Source organism: Leptonychotes weddellii, chromosome 3 (genome assembly GCF_054177405.1).
Source record: "Leptonychotes weddellii isolate Sample4059 chromosome 3, ASM5417740v2, whole genome shotgun sequence".
In the NCBI taxonomy this organism is placed as follows: Eukaryota; Metazoa; Chordata; class Mammalia; order Carnivora; family Phocidae; genus Leptonychotes; species Leptonychotes weddellii.
Window position 1 is genome coordinate 94,761,839 of NC_138371.1, and position 26,730 is coordinate 94,788,568.

The 26,730-nt window shown below is 44.1% G+C and overlaps 1 protein-coding gene and 1 non-coding gene across 7 annotated transcripts in view; one reads left to right on the plus strand and one right to left on the minus strand.

The window, feature by feature from the left end:
* CLASP1 (cytoplasmic linker associated protein 1) overlaps positions 1-26,730 on the minus strand; it is a 248,232-nt gene that overhangs the window by 143,629 nt on the left and 77,873 nt on the right. For all 6 annotated transcript variants that reach the window (XM_081814611.1, XM_081814613.1, XM_081814612.1 and 3 more), the window contains exons 3-7: positions 12,827-12,905; positions 11,163-11,266; positions 9,918-10,009; positions 7,934-8,009; positions 2,733-2,830 (exon numbers count right to left, since the gene is read on the minus strand). In XM_081814611.1, the coding sequence (XP_081670737.1) occupies positions 2,733-2,830; positions 7,934-8,009; positions 9,918-10,009; positions 11,163-11,266; positions 12,827-12,905 (449 nt within the window). The remainder of the gene's footprint in view (positions 1-2,732; positions 2,831-7,933; positions 8,010-9,917; positions 10,010-11,162; positions 11,267-12,826; positions 12,906-26,730) is intronic.
* On the plus strand, positions 13,463-13,588 carry LOC115938779 (U4atac minor spliceosomal RNA). Its single transcript, XR_004073808.1, has one exon. It is a non-coding gene; the product is annotated as a U4atac minor spliceosomal RNA (small nuclear RNA).

The following is a 26,730-nucleotide window of genomic DNA, read 5'->3' on the forward strand; positions in this document are numbered from 1 at the left end:
TGTTCAAGTATTCCCGTCAGCCACTTGGAGCCACAAATAGCAGACAATGGATTTTCCAAACAACGGCAGGATTCTTCCAAAGTTTTGTTCCATTTGCACGCGTTCCTGGCAAAATCAAAATAAAGGTGGCAGCCAGAGGCGCTGACCCTCACAGTGCTCGGTAAGTGTCTTGTAATAAATACAGAGAAACATGAAATTTTGGCCTCTTTCACCAGAGTAATGCCCTTTTTCTTTTTTTTAAAGATTTTATTTATTTATTTGACAGAGAGAGAGAGATAGCAAGAGCAGGAACACAAGCAGGGGGAGTGGGAGAAGGAGAAGCAGGCTTCCTGCCGAGCAGGGAGCCCAACACGGGGCTCCATCCCAGGACCCTGGGATCATGACCTGACCCGAAGGCAGACGCTTAACGACTGAGCCACCCAGGCGCCCCCAGAGTAATGCCTTTGAAGCACCAACAGACTCCTTTTCCAGGCACCGTGTCCACCAGAGTTTTACGGCGACAGCCGGGAAGCATCTGGGCCCATTTCCCTAGGACTACCCTCTGCATGTGGTCTACAAATTTTAGGAAGGATTTTAGGTCACATGAGAGATCAGAAACCTCATTCCCATTCACAGAAGACCAAACTTTTCTGCAGCTTCTTTTCATTAAAAAAAAAAAAGGGGAGGGGTGATGGTATAAAATCCCATCACTGGGAGGCTGAATGAGAAGGTTCTAGCCCCAGCTCTGGTTGGCCTTACCTGGCGCCTGGAGCCTTACCTAAATCGCCTTCTGTGTTGGGGTCCCCAAGTCCACACCCGGGTTTAATGACTGGCTGGGAAGACTCAGGGCTCGGCGCACATTCACACTCACAGCTATCACTATCGTAACTTAGGACACTTCAAGAAACCAGCAAAGGGAGAAAGTACATGGGGTGAGGTCTGCAGGAAAGCAGGCACAAGCTTCCTAGAGCCCCTCCCAGTGGAGTGGAATCACAGAAGACTCACTCTGCGAGTCTTAACATCCCCAGCGACAAGCTGTGACAATCACAACACGTGCACCGTGCTGTCTCCCAGGGCTCTGCCCGGCTGGTCAGACAGACACTCCCTGGGGTAGCATTTCCCAGCATGCCAGACTCCCAGAAAGAAAGCAGGTGTTCAGTGTAACACACACTGCCAGGGCACAGTGAGCCACTCTTGCCCACTCTTTGGGAATGGGGAGCCCCCAGATCAAAGCTTCCAGCCGCCAGTTCAGGGCCAGCACTGCAAGCCGGCCTCCCCAAGGACAGCAGTCTGCTCTGAGCACTCGTCTCTCCAGATCTCAGTGTCACCACGTCACCTCCCAGGTGTACAGGCTTGCTACAGCAGGCTTCAACAGGACAAGTGAGATGGTCTGCTCACGGCCTAGGGCTACTGCAAACTACACAGCCTGGTGAGGCCACCCCTGGAGCGGGAAAAGGCTTCACTGCTCACAGTCTGTCTTCCCAACGATGATGCTGACATCATGAGGAAACAGCCCTCTCCCTCCAGCCCTGCTCTCCCTGCTCCCCTGGGCCCTCCAGTTTTCCCTAGGACACCGTGTAGGGTTTTTGTCTTTAAGTTCATCTTTCTCCTAAGTATTCTCCCATATACTCAAAAACAAGAAAGCTGAGGTTCATAAAACACAGGAACAAGGTAAGTCTATTCTCACAGATTACGTGTTATAAAAAACATGGAAACAGTTTTATCCCCATCTAATAATCTTGCACACAGCTCAGGGGCCATCGTGAGAGCAACCCTGGGGTCAGATAGGACTCTCAACAACATAGAGTATAGCCCGACTTGCCTGTTCACAGAACCCTTACTTTAGGGTAAGGGGCCTGCTTCCATCATAGCAAATTAAGGGACATCAAGACAGAGGACTCCAGTATATTTCAAAATCCCAACCCATATCTGGACTCCCAATATTCTGTAAACTCTTATGAAATGGGGCAGAGAAAATTAAAAGGGGAGCCAGGAGAACAGGGCTTCCCTCTGAGCTCTGACTCATGCTATGTGCCCTCCCAAGTCACTTCATGTCTCTGGGCTCTGCTGTCTCCAGGGACACGGTGACAAGCTCAGACAAGCTGCTCCAGAAGCCCAGGCCACTTGTAGCTTCCCAGGACTTCAACATTACTCTCTCCCTTAAAGGAGTGGGGCAGAGCACAAAAGGTTTAAGATTCTTCCACCATAGTTAAAATTATAGATATCCAGTCGTTCATTATTTTCTTTAAAATGTTGACTACAACAGAGACATCTGTGGACTCACGTGGTTTTGGATCTGATGAGGCGTGGATGCCCTTGCATTGGCCTCTACATATTGAGACTACCAGAACACTACCATTTCAAAGATGCTTTCCAGAATTATTATTCTTTATTTCTATCCAGACTCATTCTGGAAAGGCTTCATTAATGCAAACAAATATATTCTAAGCACCTACTACACTAGGTACTTGGTGCAAACAAGATATAGAACTACATGAGCCAAAAGAATGCTGAATTTTTCAATACCAGTCAATTTTAAACATGCTTCTAAAATCAATACATGGCACAAGATGTGGCCAGATGTCTGGGCGAAAGTCCTCCTTTTGAGGACGTTGAAGGGAGGGGCCCCAACACACGATCTGGACAAGACCTCCGACTACAATCACCACCATAAATTAAGTAGTACAAACCAGGAGGTTAACTGAAGAAAGAAGGTGGGAAGAGCAGAAGGAAGGAAGACAGTCTGAACTCACCGGGACTGCGGCAATCCTTTTTTACTGAGGTCTGCCCTCACACGTTCTCCCACGTGTCTGTAAATCTCCACTAAGCTGTTTATTGCTGCGTCTCGAACCTAGATGTAAAAGAAGAGATCTTACAGCTGCTCTGTGTCAGTCCACGGCGCTTCCTGCTGGGACACAACAGGCTGTATGCCTGCCCGAGTTTATCACCAATCTACCAACGCAACTGTGATACAACCCCTTATAGACGTTTGACTAGACAAAGCCATGTTGCTGGTACAATTCCAAAGAGGAAATTCGGGTCCCCTCCCTGCAGACGTGTTAAAGTCCACATCCCTTAGTGCTTTCAATTCTTTCAGAGGATGTCAGGAATCCAGAATTTTCGGACCATCTTCCCAAAACAGAAAACACTACAAATAAATGAATTATACTAAAAACAAAACTTCATATAAAAAGCATTCTAGATTGAACTCAATAAAATACTTAGTGAGCAACAAAAATGGGTAGTAAAAGCCATAATACATAGAGCCCTGTATTCAAGAAGCTAAGAGTCCTAAAAGGGGATTGGGGGGGTGAGGGTGGGGGGCGGTAGTCCATAAATTCTACATTTAATACAGAGCAGAATGTAGTAAATATCATTCAGAAATACAAAGAGCTCACACAGTTTAGAGAAGGGAGCAAGCACACTAGACAATACCAAGGAACATTTTCTGGAAGAGAAAGGAACCACTTAGAATGTGCTTAGGGGATAGCATTTTACCAGGTAAAGATGGAACAAGACAGGTTCCAAACAAGGTACAGCCTGTGTGCAAAGGCATGAAAGCAGAGATGCACGGCCTGTGCTTCAAGAAGAGCAAGTAAGTAGTTGGAAAAACACAAATATGAACTAAGATAAGAAAGCAGCAATAAGTAAGGCTTAAGAAACAGAACAGATTTAAAACAAACAAAATCAGGGAAATTTGAATATGGATCGTACATCAAACATTACCATCGCTGGCAATGTTAAATTTCTTAGATGTGAAAATAACATGTAGTTATATAAGAAAATATCCTTGTTATTGAGAGATCTACACTGAAGTATCTCAGCAAAAACATCATGTCAGAGCAAAAATATCATGGTTCAGAAAAAGAGTGTATTTCTGTGTGTGGGTATGTGTATACATACAGGGAGAGATCAAACAAATGTGACAAAAATGTTAACTGGTAAATACAGATGTTAACACTAGTCCTAAGATTTTTCTATAGATTTAAAATTTTGTAAATAAAAACATGGGGGTGAAAAACTTTCTGTATACCCTGGAACCAAGGCCAGCCTGTGAGGGTTGGGGAGGAACAGACATGGGTACTTACTTCAGGAGGCAAAGACAGGGGAGCAACATGATTTTGTATTTGGTCTCAAGCAATGACATCAAAGTAACAGAGAAAGAGAGCACGTACTGAATGGAGCACTGGGTGTTATATGCAAACAATGAATCATGGAACACTACATCAAAAACTAATGATGTAACGTATGGTGATTAATATAATAAAAAAAATAACAGAACAAAAGACAGAGGAAGGAAGTAGGGATACAATTTACAATTCTCAATACTACAGGCTACTCTTGATTTACGAGTGTTATAGGTTATAGGACAGGTAACTTCACTGATCATTTTTCCCCTTATGGTGGAAAAGGGCAAACTTTATGTTATAGACTGAATGTTTGCATTCCCCCCACCCAATATGTTGAAGTCCTAACCCCCAGCATGACTGTATTTAGAGACAGGACCTCTAAGCAGATAATTGAGGTTAACCAAAGTCATAAGAATAGGGCCCTGACACAACAGGATTGGTGTCTTTTTAAGAAAAGACACCCACGAGCTGCCGCCATTCTCCACACAGGCACAGAGAGGTCATGTGAGCACACAGCGAGGGAGCAGTGTGCAAACCAGGAAGAGACCCCCTTCCAGAACCAGACGATGCTGGCACCCTGATCCCAAACTACCAGGCTTCAGAACTGCGAGAAAGGTATTTCTATTCAAGCTACCCGTCTATAGTATTTTGTTATGGTGGCCCAAGCTAATACAGATTATCAATTTATTTGGGAAAAGAAAGACCTTATGAATTTAGGCATCATTTTTATATGGAAACACGCACATACTACACAAGCTGTTAATGCCACTGTGTCCTGAAGATGACTCGCTCACTTTCTAATGATGACATTTGCTCAGAGTCCATCACCTTAATGAGCAAGCAACATCCCGCCCTACTTAAAAAGGCTGGACCATTAGGAGTTTAAGAGATTTAGTGGAAAAATGACCAGCCTAAGAATCAAAGTAGACCTGAGTACCTCCCTTGGCCATTTAGGAACTGTGTAACACTGGATCAAATATATAAACTATTTTAGTCTCAATTTTCTCCTGTGAGCTGAGGACTGCTTTGAGGGCTAGAAAAAATAACAAATTCATTCCACAAGTATCTGAGTGTCTAGTAGATGCCAAACTAAAGTGCCTCCACGGCCGAGGCAGGGACCTTGATACCTGGGTGGAGCCAGGTGGGTGTACAGTGACAAATGGCTCTGGCAGGGGACCCTGCTGGCAGAGAGAAGAGGGAAAATGGAGGGTCGGGCAAACAGGCCACCGTCACCCACCCTTGGAGGAAGGTAGGCACGGCTCTGCCACATCTAATCTTTCGAGAGAAATCGGGAATACAAATCTTCCAAATGTAAGAACATCAAAACTCTTAAATGTAAAACTAAAACGTTACGCAGACACACAGTGCACATTAGGATGCAATTACATTTCAGGCCAGCAGTTTGGAACCTGTACATTGTGTGTATAAAACACTCAACATGAGGCTCGTGGAAGTAGAATATCTACATCTTCTAAACCAATCTCCTTAGCCTTTAAAATCATCATTCCTCAGGCTTACAAAGCTATAGGGTCAGACAGCATTTGGGGGTCTAAAGCACCCTCGATTCAGGAAATACAGCAGAGCACATTTTCTTTGGTCCTACAAAGTGCTATACTCCAACTGAGAAGGGAAGTTCTGTACAAGCAACTCACTCAGGATGAAGGCACAACAATGTAGCGCTCACTTCTAACAGAGCCACTCTGGCCCCACACTGCTCCTGCCCACCCTCAGGCTCGCCATTAAAAAGGAACGCCAATATTTCAGGCCACTGGGACTACAAAAGAGCCCCAATACTTTAAGTGCTACCTGGCAGGCCTGAGTTGAAGGCTCTACAGAACCTGAGGGCTTCAGATCTATGACCTTCCTCCCAGGACCGCTGTTTACTGGGATACAGAGGAGCCGAGCCACCTGCTGGGGCACACAGCAGGAAAGACTAATGAGAAGATTAAAGTAAAGGCAAGAGTACAGGCACATGCAGCATATACACATCCCCTGAGAGGAGGAATGATTCAGTGCATCAACAGCAGAGAAGTGGGTGGTAAACTTCCCTGGCGGGAGGGTTCTGGGAGATGTGGACTGTGCGTGTCTGTGCGTGCGTGTACATGTGTGCAGATAAGGCAGATGTGAATCACGGATGACTGCCTGAGTGTGCAGTCTGGAGTATCCCGGCTCTGTCTGTGACAGACTGCCCAAAGCTGCCCACGGAGCACCGACCTCACTGTGCCCCAGTGCTCGGTGTCACATCACCCGAGTGGCCAGTGACAGCGCCTGAGTTACGAACGAGGACCTTCAGCTAGCCAGGCTGGCTTTCCTGCTCGACTTAAGGATACCACGTGATAGTTGCAATCACCACAACATGTGACCTCGATAAAGGATTTTTTTCCCCCACAGAAAACAAAAATGGGAACAAGACCAAAAAGGGAGAAAACGCAAAATAACCCATTCGGTAACTTAGAATTAAAAAAAAAAAAAAAAGTTTCTCTTTAAATTAATGCTGAAACATAAAGCGTGCTTCAGTAAATTAAAACATCTCAAAATTCCACTTCCAGTGTCTTGTACTTTCAGTGAAGGCTGAGTAAAGGAGTGGGTGGCAGGAGGAAAGCAGATGCAATCAAAAGACCCGGAGAAGCCACGGGCAGTGCACAGAGGAGGGGCTGGGGACAGGAAAAGCAGCAGCAGGGACAAGAAAGGGCAAAGCCAAGAAGAAGGAAGTACAAGAGCCGCAGGGACCTGGGAGCCAGGGAAGGTGGAAGGCAAGCTGGCACAACCTCTCTGGGGACACGTTAGCAATCATCAATGTTTAAAATGAGATGCCTGCGTACCACGTGTATTTCTTTGGTAAGTTACTGTTCTGATTTTCGGCCCCTTTATCTAATGAGGTGTTTTTCTTATGAGTTCATAAGAGCTAATTATCAGGGGGGCGCCTGGGTGGCTCAGTCGTTAAGCGTCTGCCTTCGGCTCAGGTCATGATCCCAGGGTCCTAGGATCGAGCCCCGCATCGGGCTCCCTGCTCAACGGGAAGCCTGCTTCTCCCTCTCCCACTCCCCCTGCTTGTTTCCTCTCTCGCTGTGTCTCTCTCTGTCAAATAAATAAAATCTTAAAAAAAAAAAAAAGAGCTAATTATCATAATAAAAATGACTCTCGGTGATAAACGGAACTGAACCCGTGGGAGAACTGGCACTTCTGAAGCCCAGGCTTGGAAAGTTCTGTGACCTGCCTGGTGACTGCCCACGGACTACTGGCTCTTCTCCTACCCCTACACTAAGGAAGTGGTGCTTTGGTGTTTGGTCTCTGAATTTACCTAAGATCTACATAAAATACCATCCACACTTCGTTAGGGTTTGAGGAATTTCATACACCAGCATGCTACATACACCAGTGTGGCCACCACCCAAACAAAATACAGGAAGTTTCCATCCCCTCAGAGCAGGTCCCTCAGGCCCTTTCCAATCAATCTCCTTACCCCAAGAGGCAATGCCTGACTGACTTCAATCAGCATTGATCACTTTTCCCCAAGCCCACCCCTTTTTGGCTGGAGAGTGGGTGACCAGAGGGACAGTATCTTGGAGGCTGGTCTGCGTGACATCACTTTACAGGCTAGCGAGACCTCAGCCGTACAGAGAAGAGGGCAGCGTGACCATCACATTCACCAATGATATCTTATAAAAATGCTAGAGAGCATTAATGCTAATTATCTGGAACAATAATCAGAACATTATAAACATGAATAAAGTCCCACCCACCTATCAGGTACACACAGAACACCAGAACGCATCTTAATGGTCTATAACCAATATTCTTCTTTCTCACGAAAATACACTCACCTGGCTGTTTGGATCTCCAAGTAAATTACATATATGTGGCACAATCTTGCTTAGTGTTAAAGTATGTGCTCCAGAGCTGAAAACAAAAGGAGTGTTTTACTGTTGGTGAGAACAAAGAAAAGAAACAGCCCTCCCTCCCTCTCCATCCCTAGGGCCTTATCGCCCCCTCACACCTCGACTCCCCTTCCTTCCCATCTTCCCCATCTTCTGCCCACCTGGTTCCAAAATAAGCACGCCACAAAGGCCCCATCCCTCTGCACAGAGTTCGAAACCTTCCATGCTGCTCACTGACGTGCCTCCTCCCCGGCACTCGGGGCTCTCTCCGTTCTGGCTCCCAACCTGCAATGCCAAGCCAAGGCCCCAGCCTTTCCCACAGTCTTGCCTGCCTCACATACGGATGCCCCTGCATTATTATCATTCTGTCATAAAGCAGTTCCTATTTTGCCCAACTCCGTGTTCTCAACTAAACCGCCATTCCCTTGAGGGTCCTCCTCGCTTAATTCTCCACCTGTGCACAGCTAGTGCTCAGTTAACGACTGCTCAGTGGGAAGACCCTGACACAGTGGCCACAGAGGGTTCCAGCTAAACCCTGCCCTGCTGGACAGCACGGAAGTCACTGATCACTTTTCGCTGTCAAAAACACTAGCACAAATAGCCCTTGTGAATACAACTCTCTCTGCTAATCTGACGACTTCCTTAGGATACATTCTTAGAAGTGAAACCACTGTGATCAAAAACTAGAAACATTTTTAAGAAGATGCAAACTTGGGCAAATTTAATGGTACTGAAAAGGCTAACATATCGAGCGGAAAATTTTACAAGGTGACATAAACCTTACTATCCCAATTTTGTTTTTGAAAATAATATAACTTTACAGGTTGGACTAAAAATGCACTACAAGTTAACCATGATTGTGTGAAGGTGGTAGAAATATACCGAATCATTATTTTCTTCCTGGTGTAAATTTTCTGACATATACAGTATCACTTTTATAATCAGAGAAGGTGACTTGTAATTTTTCTATTTTAAAAACACCTCTCCTACAAATAAGCATGTGAAGAAATATTCAACATCAACAGTCATTAGGAAAATACAAATTAAGACCACAAAGAGATACCACTACGCACCCATCGAAATGGCTAAAATAAAAAACAGAACACTCAGTGTGCTGACAAGAATATGCAAAAACGGAATCATACCTCACTGGTGGGAATGTAAAACAGTACAGACGACTCTGGAAAATGGCTTGGCAGTTGCTTTAAGCTTAAACCTACCAGATGACCGAGCAGTGGCACTCCTGGGCACCAACCCAAGAGAAATGCAAGCTTACGCTGCTGCAGGAACAGGTACATATGCGTTCACAGCAGCTTTACTTGTAACAGCCAGAAACCAGAAACTATTGAAACATCCTGTAACAGGTGAATGGTGACACAAACAGATCCATCTGTACCATGGAATTCTACTCGGCAAGAAGAAGAAATGAAGCATTGTTCAGGCAACCCCACATATGCAACCTCAAAGGAATGATGCTGAGGGAAAGAAGTCAATCTCAAAGGGTCACACTGTTTGATTCCGTTTATATAAAGTTCTTGAAATAAAATCATAGAGATGGTGAGCAATCAGTGGTTGTGGGGGGCCGGGAGGGGGGGTAGCAAGAGGGAACCTGGCCGCGCTGCCCAGGTCTGTACCTCGCTGGTGGTGGGGGTTCCCTGGAGCTACACGCATGACAGAACGGGGCAGAAGTGCACACCCAATGCATGTGTGTCACCACAGGAACCCGAATAAGCCCTGTGCATTGCATCAGTATCGCTCTCCTGCCGCTTGCACTATAGACACGCAAGATGTAAAGAGTGAAGGACCATCTAGCACAGCACTTCCCAGGACATTTCTCTGCAGCTTCCAGAAATCCATAGCCACTTCGAAACACAAAATCACAAATAAAAATGCTCGGCCAAGGAAACCCTCGGGCTCTGCCCAGACTTACGCATTGAGTGTGGCAACAAGGCAGAGGCACGTGCCTTCCCGAGTCCGGAAATTCTTGTGCTTGAAGCCTCCCAGCATTCGGTCCCACACATACTGTAGGTGACAAGAGGACAGGTGAGAAGAGGAGGAGCCTTTCATTTAATACAGAAGAGGGACCTCTCAACAGGTGCCAAGTCAGCCCCAGCCTCAACCAATCCATTTCGCCCTCTCAAGGGCGTACTGAAAAATGGCAACTTGTATTTCTGTTATCAAGTTAGAGTTTTTCCAAACACATTCCTTTACAGAATTGCATTTCATTATGCCAACAGCTCTGAAAGAAAGGTATACCTGTCCCCATTTCATGGGTGAGGAAAGTAAGGCCAAGCGAGGCTTGGGTGACTTGCCAGAGGGCACATACCCCTACTGCTCCTCTGGTCTGGAACAGCTGTCCCCACCTTATCCACAAGTCACACATCGGCTCCTCTTTTAAGACATTCTGGGTTTTACCTTCCCTGAATGGCTTCTTCTGATCCCTCCACCACCCCACCCCCATACGTTACACGGGTGGAGCCTGGGAGGCAGGGCTGTGTCCCTATGTCCATCTGTCCCAGCAGACCCAACTCACTAGCAGACAGGAATGAGGGCTCCAGCCAGGCCTCCTGACTCCCCAGACACAACCACCTCTTTTCATAGAAACTGAGACAATTACACAAACGAGCTCAAGAGTCTAATGGATTCAACCAAGCACACAATACCCATGTTAAGCCCACTATTTTAGTCAAAGTATACCCTTTGCTATTTCTTTTTAAAACATCCTATATGGGGGTGGGGGGGAGAGGTGAGCAGGGACGAATTAAATATTATGAAAATTTTCATGTGAAACACATCAGCTAAAAGAAATTAAATGTTGGGACACTTGGGTGGTTCAGTCGGTGAAAGCATCCTACTCTTGATTTTGACTCAGGTGAGCTCAAGCCCCTAGATGGGCTCAGCGCTGGGCGTGGAGCCTGCTTAAGATTCTCTCTCCTTGTCCCTCTCCCCCTCCCACTCGCGCACACTCTCTCCCTAAAATAAAAAAATATATAAATAAATAAATAAAAAAGTAAATAAAAATAAAAGAAATTCAATCTCCCCCCCCCCAGAGAGAGAGCATGCACGTGCTGGGAGAGGGAGAGAGAAAATCTCAAGCAGACTCCCCACTGAGTGCAGAGCCCAATGCGAGCCAGAAGCACATGCCAGAGGGCCGTGGAACACCTCCCTGCCCTACCTGGGGATTAGCAGCTTGATCCATGATCTTCAGCAGCAGAGTCTGGTCTTGCTCTCGCACAGAGTCTTTAGCGTCTCCCAGTCTGTCTATTAAACTGGGCAGCACTGAAAATCAAAATGCAAACTGATCAAACAAAAGCCTGTTTTGGGGGGTCTGCAGTCACCAACTGGGTATTTCAATTACTGGGAAGACAAAATGCTGGCCTAAATGATGTACACCACTCTAGAACCACCAATCCTCACAGTTCTACTCTCCTCACTAAAATTTATAGGAGCTTACTCTAAGAATGTGCAAAATCCTTTGCATGGACACACTACTTTTCTTCCATAACCGACCTTCCTCTAGCTAGCTCCCAGCACGCTTTTAAGCTGGTGAAATATTAAAATGGATGTCGGTGGAAGACCCTGGCAGGAAGGAGTCAACACAAAAGGAAGTTTAGGTAAGGGAGGGCTCCAGCACATTCGCTAAGGGTAGAAGGAGAAGGCACTTATGACTCAATCTCTCATCTACACTGCGTGTAATTTTACAGAGTATACATGCATGTGTATTAGATAGAGTCCAGCTCCCCACCCCAGATGTGGGCTATCAGCTAGTGCTCCAACGGCATTTACCTACCAGAAGTCAGTTTACTTAGCTTCTTCCAAGAGTCTATAAACCTTTCGTTCACAAGAAATATCCCTGAACTCAGCTAACTTATGAGGAAAATGGAATGCTATTAAAAGATCAACTTTCTAAAAGTAAGGGAGGTTTTTATTTACAGATGGATAGTTAATGCCAGAATGGGAAAAGAGTTCTTAACCTTATCTGAAAGAGCACACTGACCAGGAAGTTAACAGAAAATAACAAATACACACGTAGCAACCCAAACTGAGAAGCTCTGTAAGGAAACCACTGTGCAAACGGGGCTGCTTGGCGTTTATATTGTCATTATGAAATCCCAGAGGTCAGGAATTTAGAAATGGCTAAATCATCTCTAAAACGATGAAAGCGCTTATTTTTTATTTCATTTTGCTGACATCGTTTACCCTCCAAAATAAAGAGTGATCATTTAAGGTACACTTGTAACAACATTTATGACCAAAGTAAAAACAGTTAACACCTAGGTTACTGATCTTGAAAAAAAACACAGCTGCACTGGATTTGCAGGCCTTCTAAAAATGGGAAAACAAGGCCTCTCAACATGCGCAAATATGATTTTGTCGGCACTAAGATGTGATAGCTGATCTGTATAAGAATCTGTGTAAGATACGGTGACTTACATAATAAAATTTTAAAAAAAGAACCTGTGTAAGAATAAAAGAATTAGCAGTAATACTGTGTATCAGAACACGAACGCGGGAAGAAACCAGCACAAAGGTATGGGAAAAACAAAAACGTGAACATGCCAGCAGGTGTGGTGAGGCGGGTGGATCTGGGGTGACCCCGGGAGGGTAGGAGGAGCAGTGGTGCAGCCCCAGCAGGGAGAGACTGAAGGAGGACTTAAAGGCTGACTGGGAGGATGGGAGAACTAAAGCAGAAGGGCGGGTGCGGTGGGGGGTGAGGGAGGCCGCTGGCCCGGAGGGTTGGGTCGGGCTAAGTGGAGGATCTGGGAAGAGACTGAGCGAAGGCTGGGGGCTGGACGGTGGAGAATGTGGGGGCCCGCTCCACACCTACCCACAGCTCACCTGTGCCAATCTGCGCCTTGAACCGATCCTGCAGCCGGGTGACCAGCGCGGACAGGATGTCCATGCCGAGAAGAACCACCTGCAAGGGGAAACACCAGGAACCCATTAGCCGCCGGTCTCGGGGCCCACGCTCTGGCCCGCCAGCTCCCAGGACGCCCCCCCATTCCTGGCTCAGACGCAGTCCGACAGCCCGGAGAGCGCATGCCGACTGGCAGAATAAACTGGTTGTCAAGGGGGCTGCTCTGGTACACAAAGAGCTGTTCACAGCTTAAATGGAAAACGGAAGGTGACATGAAAAGAAATAAAAAAACAGCCAGAGCGGGGCCACATCCAGGGCACCAGTGGACCAACGTGGAAGCCCGAGCCGCGGCCCTGCCCTCTGCCGGCCCCGCCCCGGCGAGTAGCGCGTATGCAAATTACTCGCAGCTGGTGCGTGGCCTTCTGGGTAAAACCAAGCAGCCTGTTCGCGACCTTCAGAAGCCTCAGAAAACAAGAAGTTCCTGATTTGCTTCGGCAGCTGTGCTCACCATAGGTATACTAGCTACCAGGCGGTTAGGCCGGGAGTTGAAAATTAGTCACCCTAACCTTACCCAGTATTGGTGCTTCCTGCTTGTAGCGCATGCACAGTTACCACCAGCCGTCCTTTTCTTGGGGTTGCGCTACTGTCCAATGAACGGCTAGTGAGGGCAGTACTGCTAACGCCTGAACAACACGCCCGCATCAACTAGAGCTTTGCTTTACCTTGGTGCAATTTTTGGAAAAAAGAAAAATCTCTTTTCCACGACTTACAAGTTTAATAGCAGTTTAATTGCGTTTACAGAACGAACTGTAATACCACGTTGTATCACCAGAGAGTGCTCGATGTCAACGCTAGCTCTAAACTCAGCATCAATACGCGGTGGGTGATTTTTCACGTCTTTCAGAACTTCCAACTGTGGTATTTTAAGTTCAATGATCCTAATTCTGTTTGGTCTCTCCAATTGCTCAGCAGGTTAACCTACTTAATACACTGTACTCTCCAAAATATATGTACGAAAGCAAGATTATAAAACCCGCTTTTGTGCTTCGGTACGTCATTAGCAAAAGCATTGAGACATGTTTAAAAAAGTATTAAACCACCTTAAAAATGACAGTGCTCCCTACAAACCTTTCTCAGTAGGAAGCAGTTCTGCTTTGTGCAACTTTACTAAAACATGGTTCAAAACTAAGTGGAGTAGCCCAGTATCTTACAGAACAAATTAATGAACAAGACTAAGGCAACCCTAAACTAATCATCCTAACATCAAGCAATGTCATTATGATTGCCTTCATCTATCTGCCACTGCGTTTTGCAGCTTGTAAATGCAAAGACTGCAGGCTTTTCTATTCAGCTTGGAATCCACTGCTTCAAAACTGCCCAATCAGGATATAAACTGTCCTTGCAAGGTACTGGCACCTTGAAGATATCAAAGGAAATAATTCTAAAAATTTTTTATAAAGAGAACATTGGTTGGTAAACAGTTTTTTAAAAAATATGTAATGGTATAAAACATTTAAAAATAGTGGCTTTATTTATCAGCTAAAGAGGATTTAGGTATCACACTCTGATTTCCTCCAGAAGAGTACAGTATGGAAGTAAAGGGGAATAATTTTACCTTGGAGAAACCTGACAAACATCACCTCAGCCAGACAATCAGGGTGAATATCAACAGTCACAATTCATGTTGACAGCATATATGCTTGCTGTGATGTGATTAAAATGACACTTTACATCTGTGATGTCCTCCTCAAAACCCATAAGCCCAATTTAATCATGAGTAAAAACATCAACTTCCCATAGACGGACATCCTACAAAGTCCCTGACCAGTACGGTCAAGGTCATCTAAAACACGGAAGTCCAAGAAACTGTCATAACCCAGAGGTGCGCAGAGACACATAATGACTAAATGTAACGTGGTATCCTGGATGGGATCCTGACAGATAAAAGCCGGTAGGAAAAAAGTGAGGAAATCTGAATAAACTATGTCAAGACTTGAGCTAATAATGATGCATCAATATTGGTTTATTAATTGTAACAACATACTAATGTTAGATGTTAATAGAGAGACTGGGTGTGGTATACATGGAGACTCTCTATACCACCCTCATAATTTTTCTGTAAATCCAAAACTGTCCTAAACATTAAAGCTTGTATTTTAAGAAGAGCAGCCCATCAGTTAATTGGAACTGGCTTTTCCCTGATGAAATCCTAAGCATGAGTATGGTTGCATCACAGGTTGGAGGTGGAAATGTTATTCATTACAGAAATACTAAGAATCCTGCCTTCAAGTTCTCACCACATCCCTTCATAACTCATTCAAGACTAAGGTTTTGTTTGTTTGTTTGTTTTTTTAAAAGATTTTATTTATTTGAGGGAGAGAGAATGAGAGACAGTGAGCACATGAGAGGGGGGAGGGTCAGAGGGTGAAGCGGGCTCCCTGCTTGATGCGGGACCCGATCTAGGGATTCCAGGATCATGACCTGAGCCGAAGGCAGTCGCTTAACCAACTGAGCCACCCAGGCGCCCAAGACTAAGGTTTAAGAGGACAATTACACCTTCATTTTGAACGAATTCAAAATTCTATCTGATATAGCAGCCCTTGTTGGTGAAGCTACCTGTGGAATTTGAGGGAACATCAACTTTCATCTTTTCCAGGATGGAAGTTTACTTGGTAGTTTTGACCAGTTCAGGCCTAGCTCAATCCTAAAGAGTAAATTTCAAAATGTTGTGCCCAGACAGACTGGGGAGTCCAGAGACTCCCCAAAAAGCCTAAGTTGGCAGATGCAGCGAAGGCCCAGTGAAATAGGACAGGAGAGGACAGAACACAGTCCCAGGCACCTTCACAGCAGAATAAACAACTACTTTGCACGGAAGCAGAGGGGTTCATTTATAGTTGTCTAGTTCACCCTGAGTCACAGCCCCAGTGGGCCAGGAAGGCAATCATCACCCACAAATGTTTATCTTCACAGCTCAGGCCCTGCTCCTATGTTTCCATTTCCCTACTGAAGAAGGGGATACATGAATAAAGTCATTGCCCAGAAGACCACAATTACTGGCTATGAAGCTTCTATGTGCCTCAATTTCCTCCCTGTAAAATGGGGATGACAGCAACAGCTGTCTCACAGGTCGCTGTATGTGAAGTGTGTGATATAGTGCTTGGTGCCCATGGTGAGGGCTACTGCCAGCTCAATGTCACTGCCATGGACAATACGTACCGATCGGTGCTCTGGCAGAGGCCTAGGATTCCTGACAAGGGACTGCGCTGGCAGAGAAGGCTTCCCAGAAAGAGTCACACTACATGAGGCTAAGTTTGGAAAAACCAGCCTTGCACCAAAGGAAGAGATGGCCTCTAAGCAGAGGGAAGTGTGCATGCAAAGATGTGAGACAGCTACCACGATGGGGAGAGCTGGAGGGGAGGGCAGGGCTGGGAAGTCGCAGGGGAGGTAGCTCCCGAAGGGCCACAGACATGTCTGCAGGACAATGGGGCAGCCACTGAATTCATTTGAAACGGATGAGTTCTCAAGGTCCAACACAATTCCTTTATCCTGCAACTTTAAAAACATGCTTTCAAAAGGAATTAGTAATTGCTAAGTAACTCAAAGTAACCCTTGTGCTGAAAACAACTAAAAAATGCTAAATTATAAAAGAACTGCTTGGAAATATCAGAGAAAAAGGAAAGCAAAGAAAAGTTACCACGTCATAAAACATAAGTAAACTAAAATCCAGAGGGATAAGCATGCCACAAATGGTCCACTTTTGCCCTCGGACCATTTAAACACTGAGAAGGGACAACCAAGACACTGAGAATTGCTTTCAATGACCACATGGGTCTAGGAGAACAGAGGTTGGATTCCAGAGCCCTCAAAGGTTGGTTAGCCTGGAGAGCCCCCTACAATTCACGTTAGAAATCCAAATGGCTATACCTTAGAAGAGTAAATTGAAAGTAAAATAGTCTTCAGATGGACCACAGACCAACTTCCAAGAATCTGGGTAGCCTAAAAAAATATCAATCCCTGACATCAGATGGAAATGATATTAGCTTAGGTGGTGCCCTAAAGCCCTTGACAGATGAAAACCTACATCACTTCCAGATGGAGAGAACATCATCCTTCTAGTCCTCAATTTACTTCTGTGAACACTTTTCAAATACAATGTTCAAAACACAACCAAAGACAGCCAGGCACACCCAACAACTATAAATGAAAACTAGGAGAAACACAGACACACATGAACTAAGTATATGAAAATACTTAGAAACAGATATTAAAATAATAATTCTGGGGTGCCTCGCTGGTTCAGTCAGTAAAGCATGTCTCTTGATTTCGGGGTCATGAGGTTCAAGCCCCACTTTGGACACAGAGCTTACTTAATAATAATAATAATTCTTTGTGTAAGAAGATAAAATATATGATTAAAATTTGGGGGAGAGAAATTACAACTTTTAAAAAGTGACATCAATTTTTAAAAGCACCAAATAATTACCAAAATTCAGTACCCCATGGATGGGCTTGGTCTGCAGAAAAAAAAAACAGAATGAGGGGTGCCTGGGTGGCTCAGTTGTTAAGCGCCTGCCTTCAGCTCAGGTCATGATCCCAGCGTCCTGGGATCGAGCCCCGCATCGGGCTCCCTGCTCAGCAGGAAGCCTGCTTCTCCCTCTTTCACTCCCCCTGCTTGTGGTCCTCTCTCGCTGTGTCTCTCTCTGTCAAATAAATAAAATCTTTAAAAAAAAAAAAAAAAAAAAACAGAATGAAACACAAAGAGGCAAAAAGATGAAAAATTCAAAAAAGTAGGTAAGAGATAAAGGATAGGCAGAAAAGAACTAACAAGTTTAAATGGAGTTCAAAAAGGAGAGTCAGCAACATCAGGTAAAAAGCAATAGCTGAAACCCATTTGGATCACTATTATAACAAAAAAATAAGGAAGGAAGGAAGGAGGGAGGGAAGGAATAACAAGTGTTGGGGAGGACATGAGGAAATTAGAACTCCTGGTATACCACTGGTGGGAATATAAAATGGTAGTCACTGTGGAAAATGATATGGTGGGTCCTCAAAGAATAAACACAAAATGACCATATGATCCAGCAATTCCACTTCTGGGTATATACCCAAAAGGAGTGAAAGCAGGATTCCAACAGATACTTGTATACCTATGTTCCTAGCAACATTATTCAAAATAGCCAAAAGGTGGAAAGAGCCAAAGTTTGAACCAAGTGTCAAATCAAGCATCATACTTAATGATGAAATACTGGGGAAATAAAAAATAAACAAATTAAAAGTATAAAACTCACAAAGAAGCAAAACTGTCATTATTAATGGCAAATATAATTATAAGTAGAAAATCTAGAAGATCTACAGGTATATTACAAAATTTAAAACTGAGCTAAACAAGACCAAAGAACCCAAAGTCAATATACAAGAAAATCAATTACATATCCATACCAACAAGCCCAAAAGGAAATTTTTTATTTCCATATTTAATTCCATAAAAATAAACACCTAGGAATAAATCTAGGCAAAATAAGTACCTACTCAAAAAGCTAATGGAACAATAAAAATAAAGAGGACCAAAAGAAATGGAAAGATAAACTACAGGTTGGAATACTCAATACTGTGAAATTTTCATTTCTCCCAAATTGATCTACAGTAAAATTTCACTCAAAATCCTAACTATGTACTTTTTAAGAACTTCACAAGTTGGGCGCCTGGGTGGCTCAGTCGGTTAAGTGTCTGCCTTCGGCTCAGGTCGTGATCTCTGGGTCCTGGGATTGAGCTCCACGTCAAGCCCCTGCTCAGTGGGGTGTCTGCTTCTCCCTCTCCCTCTGCCTCTGCCCCTCCACCTGCTTGTACTCTGTCTGTCTGTCTCTCTCCCCCTCTCTCAAATAAATAAATAAATAAAATCTTAAAATTAAAAAAAAAAAAAGAACTTCACAAGTTGATTCCAAAATCTATGTGGAAATGACAGCGGCAAGACAGGAGGTGATAAAACTTGCTCCCACTGGATATCAAGATTATAAAATGGCAGGGCGCCTGGGTGGCTCAGTTGGTTAAGCGACTGCCTTCGGCTCAGGTCATGATCCTGGAGTCCCAGGATCGAGTCCTGCATTGGGCTCCCTGCTCAGCAGGGAGTCTGCTTCTCCCTCTGACCCTCCCCCCTCTCATGCTCTATCTCATTCTCTCTCTCAAATAAATAAATATAAATCTTTAAAAAAAAAAGATTATAAAATGGCAGTAATTAAGGCAATGTGCTATCAGGTCAAGGGAAGACAAATATATCAACAGAACAGAATAAACAAAGAGACTCATTCATATATGGGCACTTAATTTATGACAAAGTGGGCACTACAGAGCAGCGAGAACAGGGCTGCTCTTTTAAATAAATGCCCCTAGGTAACTGAATATATGGAATAAAATAAAAAAAAAACTGACTCCTATCTCACACCATACACAAAAATGAATTCCTGGTAATAGAGATAAGTATGGAAAAGTAAAACAAAAAAGCTTTTAGAACATGACCTAAGAAAACAGCAGGGCATAATAAACACAAACCCTAAAGGAAAAGACTGATGAATTGGATCAAATTGAAATTAAGAACTTTGGCATAACAAACACTGTAAAAAAGTAAAAGGCAAGTCATATAAGAAGAAGATATTTATGAAACAAATAAGCAACAACAGACCTGATTCTAGAATATATACATATATAGATCTTCTACAAACCAATCAATAGGTAACCCAGAACAAAAATGGGCAAAATATCTGAATAGACACTTCATAAAAGACAGCAATGATCAGAAGTATACAAAAAGTTGTTCAGCCTCCATTAATCACCAGAGACATTCAAATTAAAAATATAAAGAGAAGCTACAGCATACTCCCCAGAATGGCTAAAATTAAAGACTGACAAGACCAAGTGTTGATGAGAACATGGAAACTCATACATGCTGGTAGGAATGTAAATGTAAACCAACACTTTAGAAAACATGTTGGTATTATCTACCAAATTTGCAGCAGTTCCACCGCTAGGAATATGCCCAATAGATATACATGTACATATACAACAGGTGAAACGTACAAAATTTCTCAGAGCAGTGCTATTTATAATAGCCTAAAACGAGAAATCCACGTGTCCATCTACTGTAGAATGTATGACCTGGTTTTCATACCAAAGAATAAACGATAAATCACAACAACGCTCAACAATACAGATAAATCTCATAATGACTCCAAAGGCCAGACCAAAGTAATTGCACATTTGTATGAAGTTCAAAAACAAACATAAACTGTAATTTTAAGGTGCATCTTGGGTAATAAAACTAAAAAGAAAAGCAAGAAAGTGATTACCATAAAGCCAGGAGTGGTTACTTTGGGGAATGCTAGCAATGTTCTACTTCTTTTCCAGAGTACCAATTAAACAGTTGTTAGCTTTATCACAACTCAGAAAACTGTGTCTTTGTGTTTCATGCACATTCTACATTCACAATTTTTTTTAAAGTTTAAAAACTAGAAAAGTGGGAGTGTTTCTGGACCCCTTGACCTGTAAGTCTGTGGCAAGTGGCTAGACTTTGTCTCTGCCTCCCTTACTTTCCAAACCACCATTGGAAGTACCAGAATAGAAGCCACCACAGTTCTCTTTCTAGAGCGTGACATCTGCTCATTAATCAAAGAAAGAAATACTAAAGCCTTTCCCGAAAAAACATCCATAAGGGTCAAGCTAGGTAGGCAGACCACTGCATTTCTTAAGATTCAGAAGACTGGATTGCCTTGAGTAAATATATTTTGCATTCATATTGTACCTAATTGTTTTTAAGGCACTTCTGGGTGAACCTGAATAATCTCACACTAACCTGAGATGTAGACCATATACTATCCTGAATTTGCAAATGAGGAAAACAAAGACCAAGGAGGTCAAAAGACCTACCTGAAGTCATGAAGTTGGGATAGTGACCAAACTGAAAATAAACCGAGGCCTCCTGACCTTATCAAGGCCATTTTCAGTAGAGCAAAATCACAATATCCCAAACCCCATGTTTATCGTCTTTCTCATCTCTCTCTCTCTCTAGCTAGCTTACATATGACCTCGAGCAAGGCACAACACTTCTCTGCCACTAATACCAGATAACCTCTCAGGTCGGCCTCAGCTCAACTTCTCTGATGCCCTGATAGTGCCCAGAACAGGGGAAAGTGCAGGGCTTTGTCACACAGATCTGGGACTGAATATCAGCTCTATCTACTACCCCTACTGATCAGCTGGGCTGCTCAATCTCCAGCCTTCACATGCTTCATCAGTAAGATCAGAACAATAATACCTTACAGAATATACATGAGGGTTAAGAATTTTAACACAACACCTGGAATACAGCAGGCACTCAATGAGTGCCTGTTCCCTTCTTTATGAGAGCACCACTTTTAAAAACTTAAAAAAAAAACAAAAAAACAAGCTTGGCCTTAGGGGGGAAGAACATTGTCCAAAGAAGAAAGTAAAGTTGCCCCAAATCCCATCATTCAACAATTACTCTGCTAACATTTTGATGACTGTCCCACAAGATATCTCTGCATATGCACATTTGCATGTGATTTTTACATAAACAAGGGAGAGAGAGGAGAGAGAGACAGGTAGATAGGTGCAGACAATTTTTCACTCAATATGCCATGGAAGACTTCCCCAATTAACAGATAAGGATCTATACCCCCATGTTCAGTGGCTGTCTGATACCCTATTGTATCTAAGTATCATAAATACTGATCCAATCTCCCCAACAAATGCTGGCATTCAGGTTTGGTTGGAATTTCTCACTATTGCAAACAAGACTGTGATCTCTTCCACACATGTACTGTTATCTCCTTAGGACAAATTCTGAAAAGGACAACTGCTGGGTCAAAGAGAACACACACTGTACCCTTGATGAGCTCTATTTTTAACATAATGTACTAGGTGCCCTGTGGGGCTAAAGGCTGCTGACTTCTGCAAATTTGTTGGTTATTTTAAAAGACCCTACACTGCAACCTTATTAAATAAGGAGGAAATTAATTAGCACTCTATGCTGCACTCACTTTTAATTCCACGAATAAGAGCACAACACAAATACAAAAAAAAAAAAAAGTGTGATAAAGACAGTGACTTTGTGTATTCACGTGTCAGATGAGAGAATTATTCACCCAAACTGGTTGTCCTTCAAAGTAGTCACCGAGGGAGCCCCTGCCACACTCATCCCAGTGATAATGCCATTCCAGAGGAATGCCCTCCAGAAACAGTTTATGAGCCGTTAAGTCTGTTAAAATATCAGTAATTAATAGCAGATTAATGGGACTAACCAAGTATCGGCTCGTTACCTGTCATTGCCCGTATATAAGGATTTTACCAATGGTAAAGGAACTTAGGAGCATCATGTCACCGTTTTACACATGTGCAGCAACAGGCCAAGCGAGGCAAGGAGGCAAGGGTTGAATACAGAGAGAGGCAGTTAATAACCACTGCAGATCTCGTCTAATTCAGCTTTCAGCAGTGACAGAAACGTTCTGTCTGCATTGTCCTACACAGCAGCCACTAGCCACATGTGGCTACTGAGCAACTGAAATGTGAGTGTGAATGAGAACGAGAACTCCACACTTACCTAAAACATGAAGTTCCTTAACTTTAAATAGCCAGAGAAGGCTCATGGTGACCATGTTGGACAGCACAGCTCTACACGGATGGCTGCAAACCCCAGCAGGTAAAAACCCAGGCCAGCATGTGAGAAGGGCAGGGGACCACGTTTTCAAGTTCTGCTCACTTGACACCATGTAAGAAGTAAGGTCACTGTGGCCAGATCTCCAGATTTTAAACACTGGCAACTTACTGAATGAGTTCTAAGGGACTGGGGAACCCAAAGAAAACATATTGTGGGTCCAATCCCACCAAAGACCCCCAAATCTGCATCTTCTTTCTTCTAGATACACCTCATAAATGTGAGATCAGGCACCCAAACATTCACGGTTGTCTAAGGGATTAAGCAAAGATCCCGGGTGACCGCCTGGACTGCACAACCCCAGCCAGCCAGCAAGGCTCAGAGCTCTGCCCACAGCCCCAGACTCTCCTACAAGTCTCCCCACGCTCCTCCAAGGCCCAGGTTCTGATCCTTCCAACAGAACTTTCGGCTAGCCCTGTCTAGGAGGTCTTCCAGCCTCCTGAGTCCACCCAGGCCAAACCCTGTCCCTCTCTCCAGATCCTTTACATGCATCTCTCCAAAACCACTACTCAAAGCAGGATGGTTCCTCATACAGCCTTTCTCATTCCCACCCTCTTCCCCAGAGATAGCAAGGGGGTGGGAGGTTAAGAGGGCCGGGCAGGGCAAATAACTGTTACCTTGCATATATTCTCTTTATTATATTATTTCATCCGTACAACAATACCTTGAGCTAAATAGCACACCTATAAGTATCCCTACTTTACAGATAAGGAAGGCAGGCAACTGGGCAAAGCCACTCAGCTATTCAGTGGCTCAAATAATATCCACTAATCAATCAGTCTTAAAAAAAGGGCAAACCAAGAACACTAAGATTGTAATGACAAAGTCAGCGACTCTTGTGTGTGTGCTCATCCCAGAGAACCATCTGCCCACTGGCTGTGCTTCTGGAAAAAAGTGGGCATTATTCCTAACAGCTAAAATGTGGTAATAATCCAAATACCCATCAACTGGTGAACAGATAAACAAAATGTGGCACATCCACACAACTAAATACCATTCAACAATAAAGAGGAACAAAGTACTGATACATGCTACAATACAGATGAACAATGAAAACAGGATGCTATGTAAAAGAAATCAGACACGAAAGACGACATATTGTATGATTCCGTTTATATGAAATGTCCAGAAAAGGCAAATCTACAGCCACAGAAAATAGATAAATGACTGCCTACAGCTGGAGGCAATGGGACTGACTGCAAATGGGGATAAGGGGTCTTTTGAGAGTGATGGGGAAATGTACAACTTTGTAAATTTACTAAAAATAATTGAATGATACACTAAACATAAATTTTATGGTACATAAATTATACCTCTATAATGCTGTTTTGTTTTGTTTTGTTTTAATCAGTTCGGGGCGCCTGAGTGGCACAGTGGGTTAAGCATCCAATTCCTGGTTTCAGCTCAGGTCATGATCTCAGGGTCGTGGGATCGAGCCCCGTGTCAGGCTCTGAGCTCAGCATGGAGTCTGCTTGAGTTTTTCTCTCTCCCTCTCCCTCTGCCCTCCACACCCCCCAAAATAAATAAATCTTTTAAAAAAATGAGTTACTGGGCTTAAAAGAACTCCGATCTTTCTGGTGACTGGATCATGAAGAACTGATGACATCTGCCAAAGGTAAGAATTGGTTATTCATCTATCCAGAAACACCGCCTATTGTAGAAGGCAAGCAAGGCCACGGGTCAGGTCGGGAGCTTGTGCAGACCAAGAGTCCTCCCAGTTCTCCTGAGAACTCTCTGAAGAGCTCATGGTGCACACAAACTTCAACAGTTCTGCTGGTGACCAGGTGACCACCCAGTTTTCCTGAATATACTATGCTCTTCCTTACATGTTGCCCTGCCTGAAACATTTTGCGTTTCCTCTTCCGTATGCTCTTCTCCTCTTTCAAGGCTCTCTTCAAGCACCATGAATTCCAGGACCCTCCCATTTATATCCTCTAGCCTGAGACGGAAAGCTGTGTTTCCAGCATCCCCACCATACACAGTTCTTCTAGCTGTCAGACTAAAGGGACCTCTGGTTTTTAAACCATCTATTCGCCTAATGCCTAGAGTCTAGACTCTAAGCTTTTGTAAGGCAAGTTCCACATCTTCTCCATCTCTGTGTCATCAGGGTCAACCATAATGCTAGCAAATCTGGGGGACTGGGGGTGGATGGAAAGTGGCTGGATAGGACAGTAATAACAGTGTAAATTGTTATTTAGTTCATGTTTGAATTAAGCATTCCAATTAACAATCCCAAATACAATAACTGGCATTAAGACACTCTCACTTTCTCCTATTTGTATTCCATCTATTCTCACCACACAACCAGAAGGTCCTTTTAAAGATTTTATTCATTTTATTTATTTGAGACAGAGAGAGAGAGAGAGAGCTCAAGGAGGGGGAGGAGCAGAGGGGCAAGGAAAGGGAAATAACCGCAAGCAGACTCCGTGTTGAGCGTGAAGCCTGACATGGGGCTCGATCCCACAACCCTGAGATCATGACCTGAGCCGAAACCAAGAGTCGGACGCTTAACCGACTGAGCCATTCAGATTCACCAACCAGAAGGTCCTTTCAAACGGTAACTCATAACATGTCACGCCTGTGTTCCAAAGCCTCCAGTGGCTCCCCATGTCAGGTAAGAGCGGGTCTGTACAATGGCCTACAAGTCCTCACAGCCTGACCTCCCATTCCCTCTTTGAGCTCACAGCTGCCCCTCTCCTTTCAGGGGTCTCCTGGCTATTCCTCAAATGTCCCCTCCTTGTACCTGAGGTTCTCTCTCTAGAACGCCTTTCCCCCAAGATATCCACCTTGCCTGTCCCACAATCTCATTTCAATCTTTGTTGAACCAGGTCTTTTTGGCCAGGTCCGTTGCGACCAGCCTACTGAATACTGTGGGCATGTACTACGTGCGCCCCTCCACTCGCTCTGCTTTATTTTTCTCCAAAGCATTTATCACTTTCCAGTATTCCATAAAATTCACTCAGTTAACTTGCTTATGGATTCTTTCCCCCAAGTAGAACATAAGCTCTATGAAGAAAGGCATTTTCATCTAATTATTCATTGCTGTAGTCCAGAACCTTATTTGTTAAATAAATGCACGAATTTGATATGCCTTAATGTTCACTTAAGGGAAAAGTGTCTTTCCCCTAAATTCAAAATTACGTTGAAAATGAACAAATAATTTGACATAACTTGCTCCTTTTATACTTCTTTATGCTAAAAAGTGAGGCCAAAATATAATTAAGTAGAAACTGAAGCATCAGGAAAGTGGAGATCCCATGTAAGAAGTCCCACACTAGGTCATGAGACCTGGATCCTAGTTGTGCCACCAAGGAAGTGAGTGCAAGGGCATCACTTCTTTCTGGCGCCTAACTACAAAACTAAAACCAGTGGCCTCCAAGGCCCTGCAAACTCCGTGGGCTGAATTCTGTTCTTTGTTCGCCCCCTTCTGCAGTGGTGCTCACTGGGACCGCAGTCAATCTCTGGGAATCCTGGGCCTTCCCCCAGGTTCCTCAAGAGCAGGTGGTGGAACTTAACTCCCTCCTGGTTATCAGTGCAGGTGGTAAATTCTGCTGGTGCCCATCTCCGTTGATACCTTAGCGCAGTGACCTCTCAACTTTTTTGATTGCACATCCTTATTAGAATACTTCATATGCATGTTTATAATCATACGACCTGTTGCTACGCAGACATACAGTAAAATTATAAAATACATGAAAAATACAATACTTTTAAAAAACAGAACTGAAAATCAATTTAACAGGGGCTCTCACATGTTCTTACTGCAGCCTGATGGCCTGCCTGGGCCCCACCGAGAAGCCCACTTATCGAAAAGGTGAAGCAGCATCCACTGGGAAGTTGTACCTCACCCTGACGAGGAAGGACAGAACACCAGAACAGAAAGAAATCCTCCAGAGTCCCACTTCCTAGGAAGCATCTCACTGCTGATCAGGGGGAAAGTGACTTTTGAAAGAATATACTCTCGGGCGCCTGGGTGGCTCAGTCGGTTAAGCGACTGCCTTCGGCTCAGGTCATGATCCCAGGGTCCTGGGATCGAGTCCCACATCAGGCTCCCTGCTCTGCAGGGAGCCTGCTTCTCCCTCTCCCACTCCCCTTGCTTGTGTTCCCTCTCTCGCTGTGTCCCTCCGTCAAATAAATAAATAAAATCTTAAAAAAAAAAAA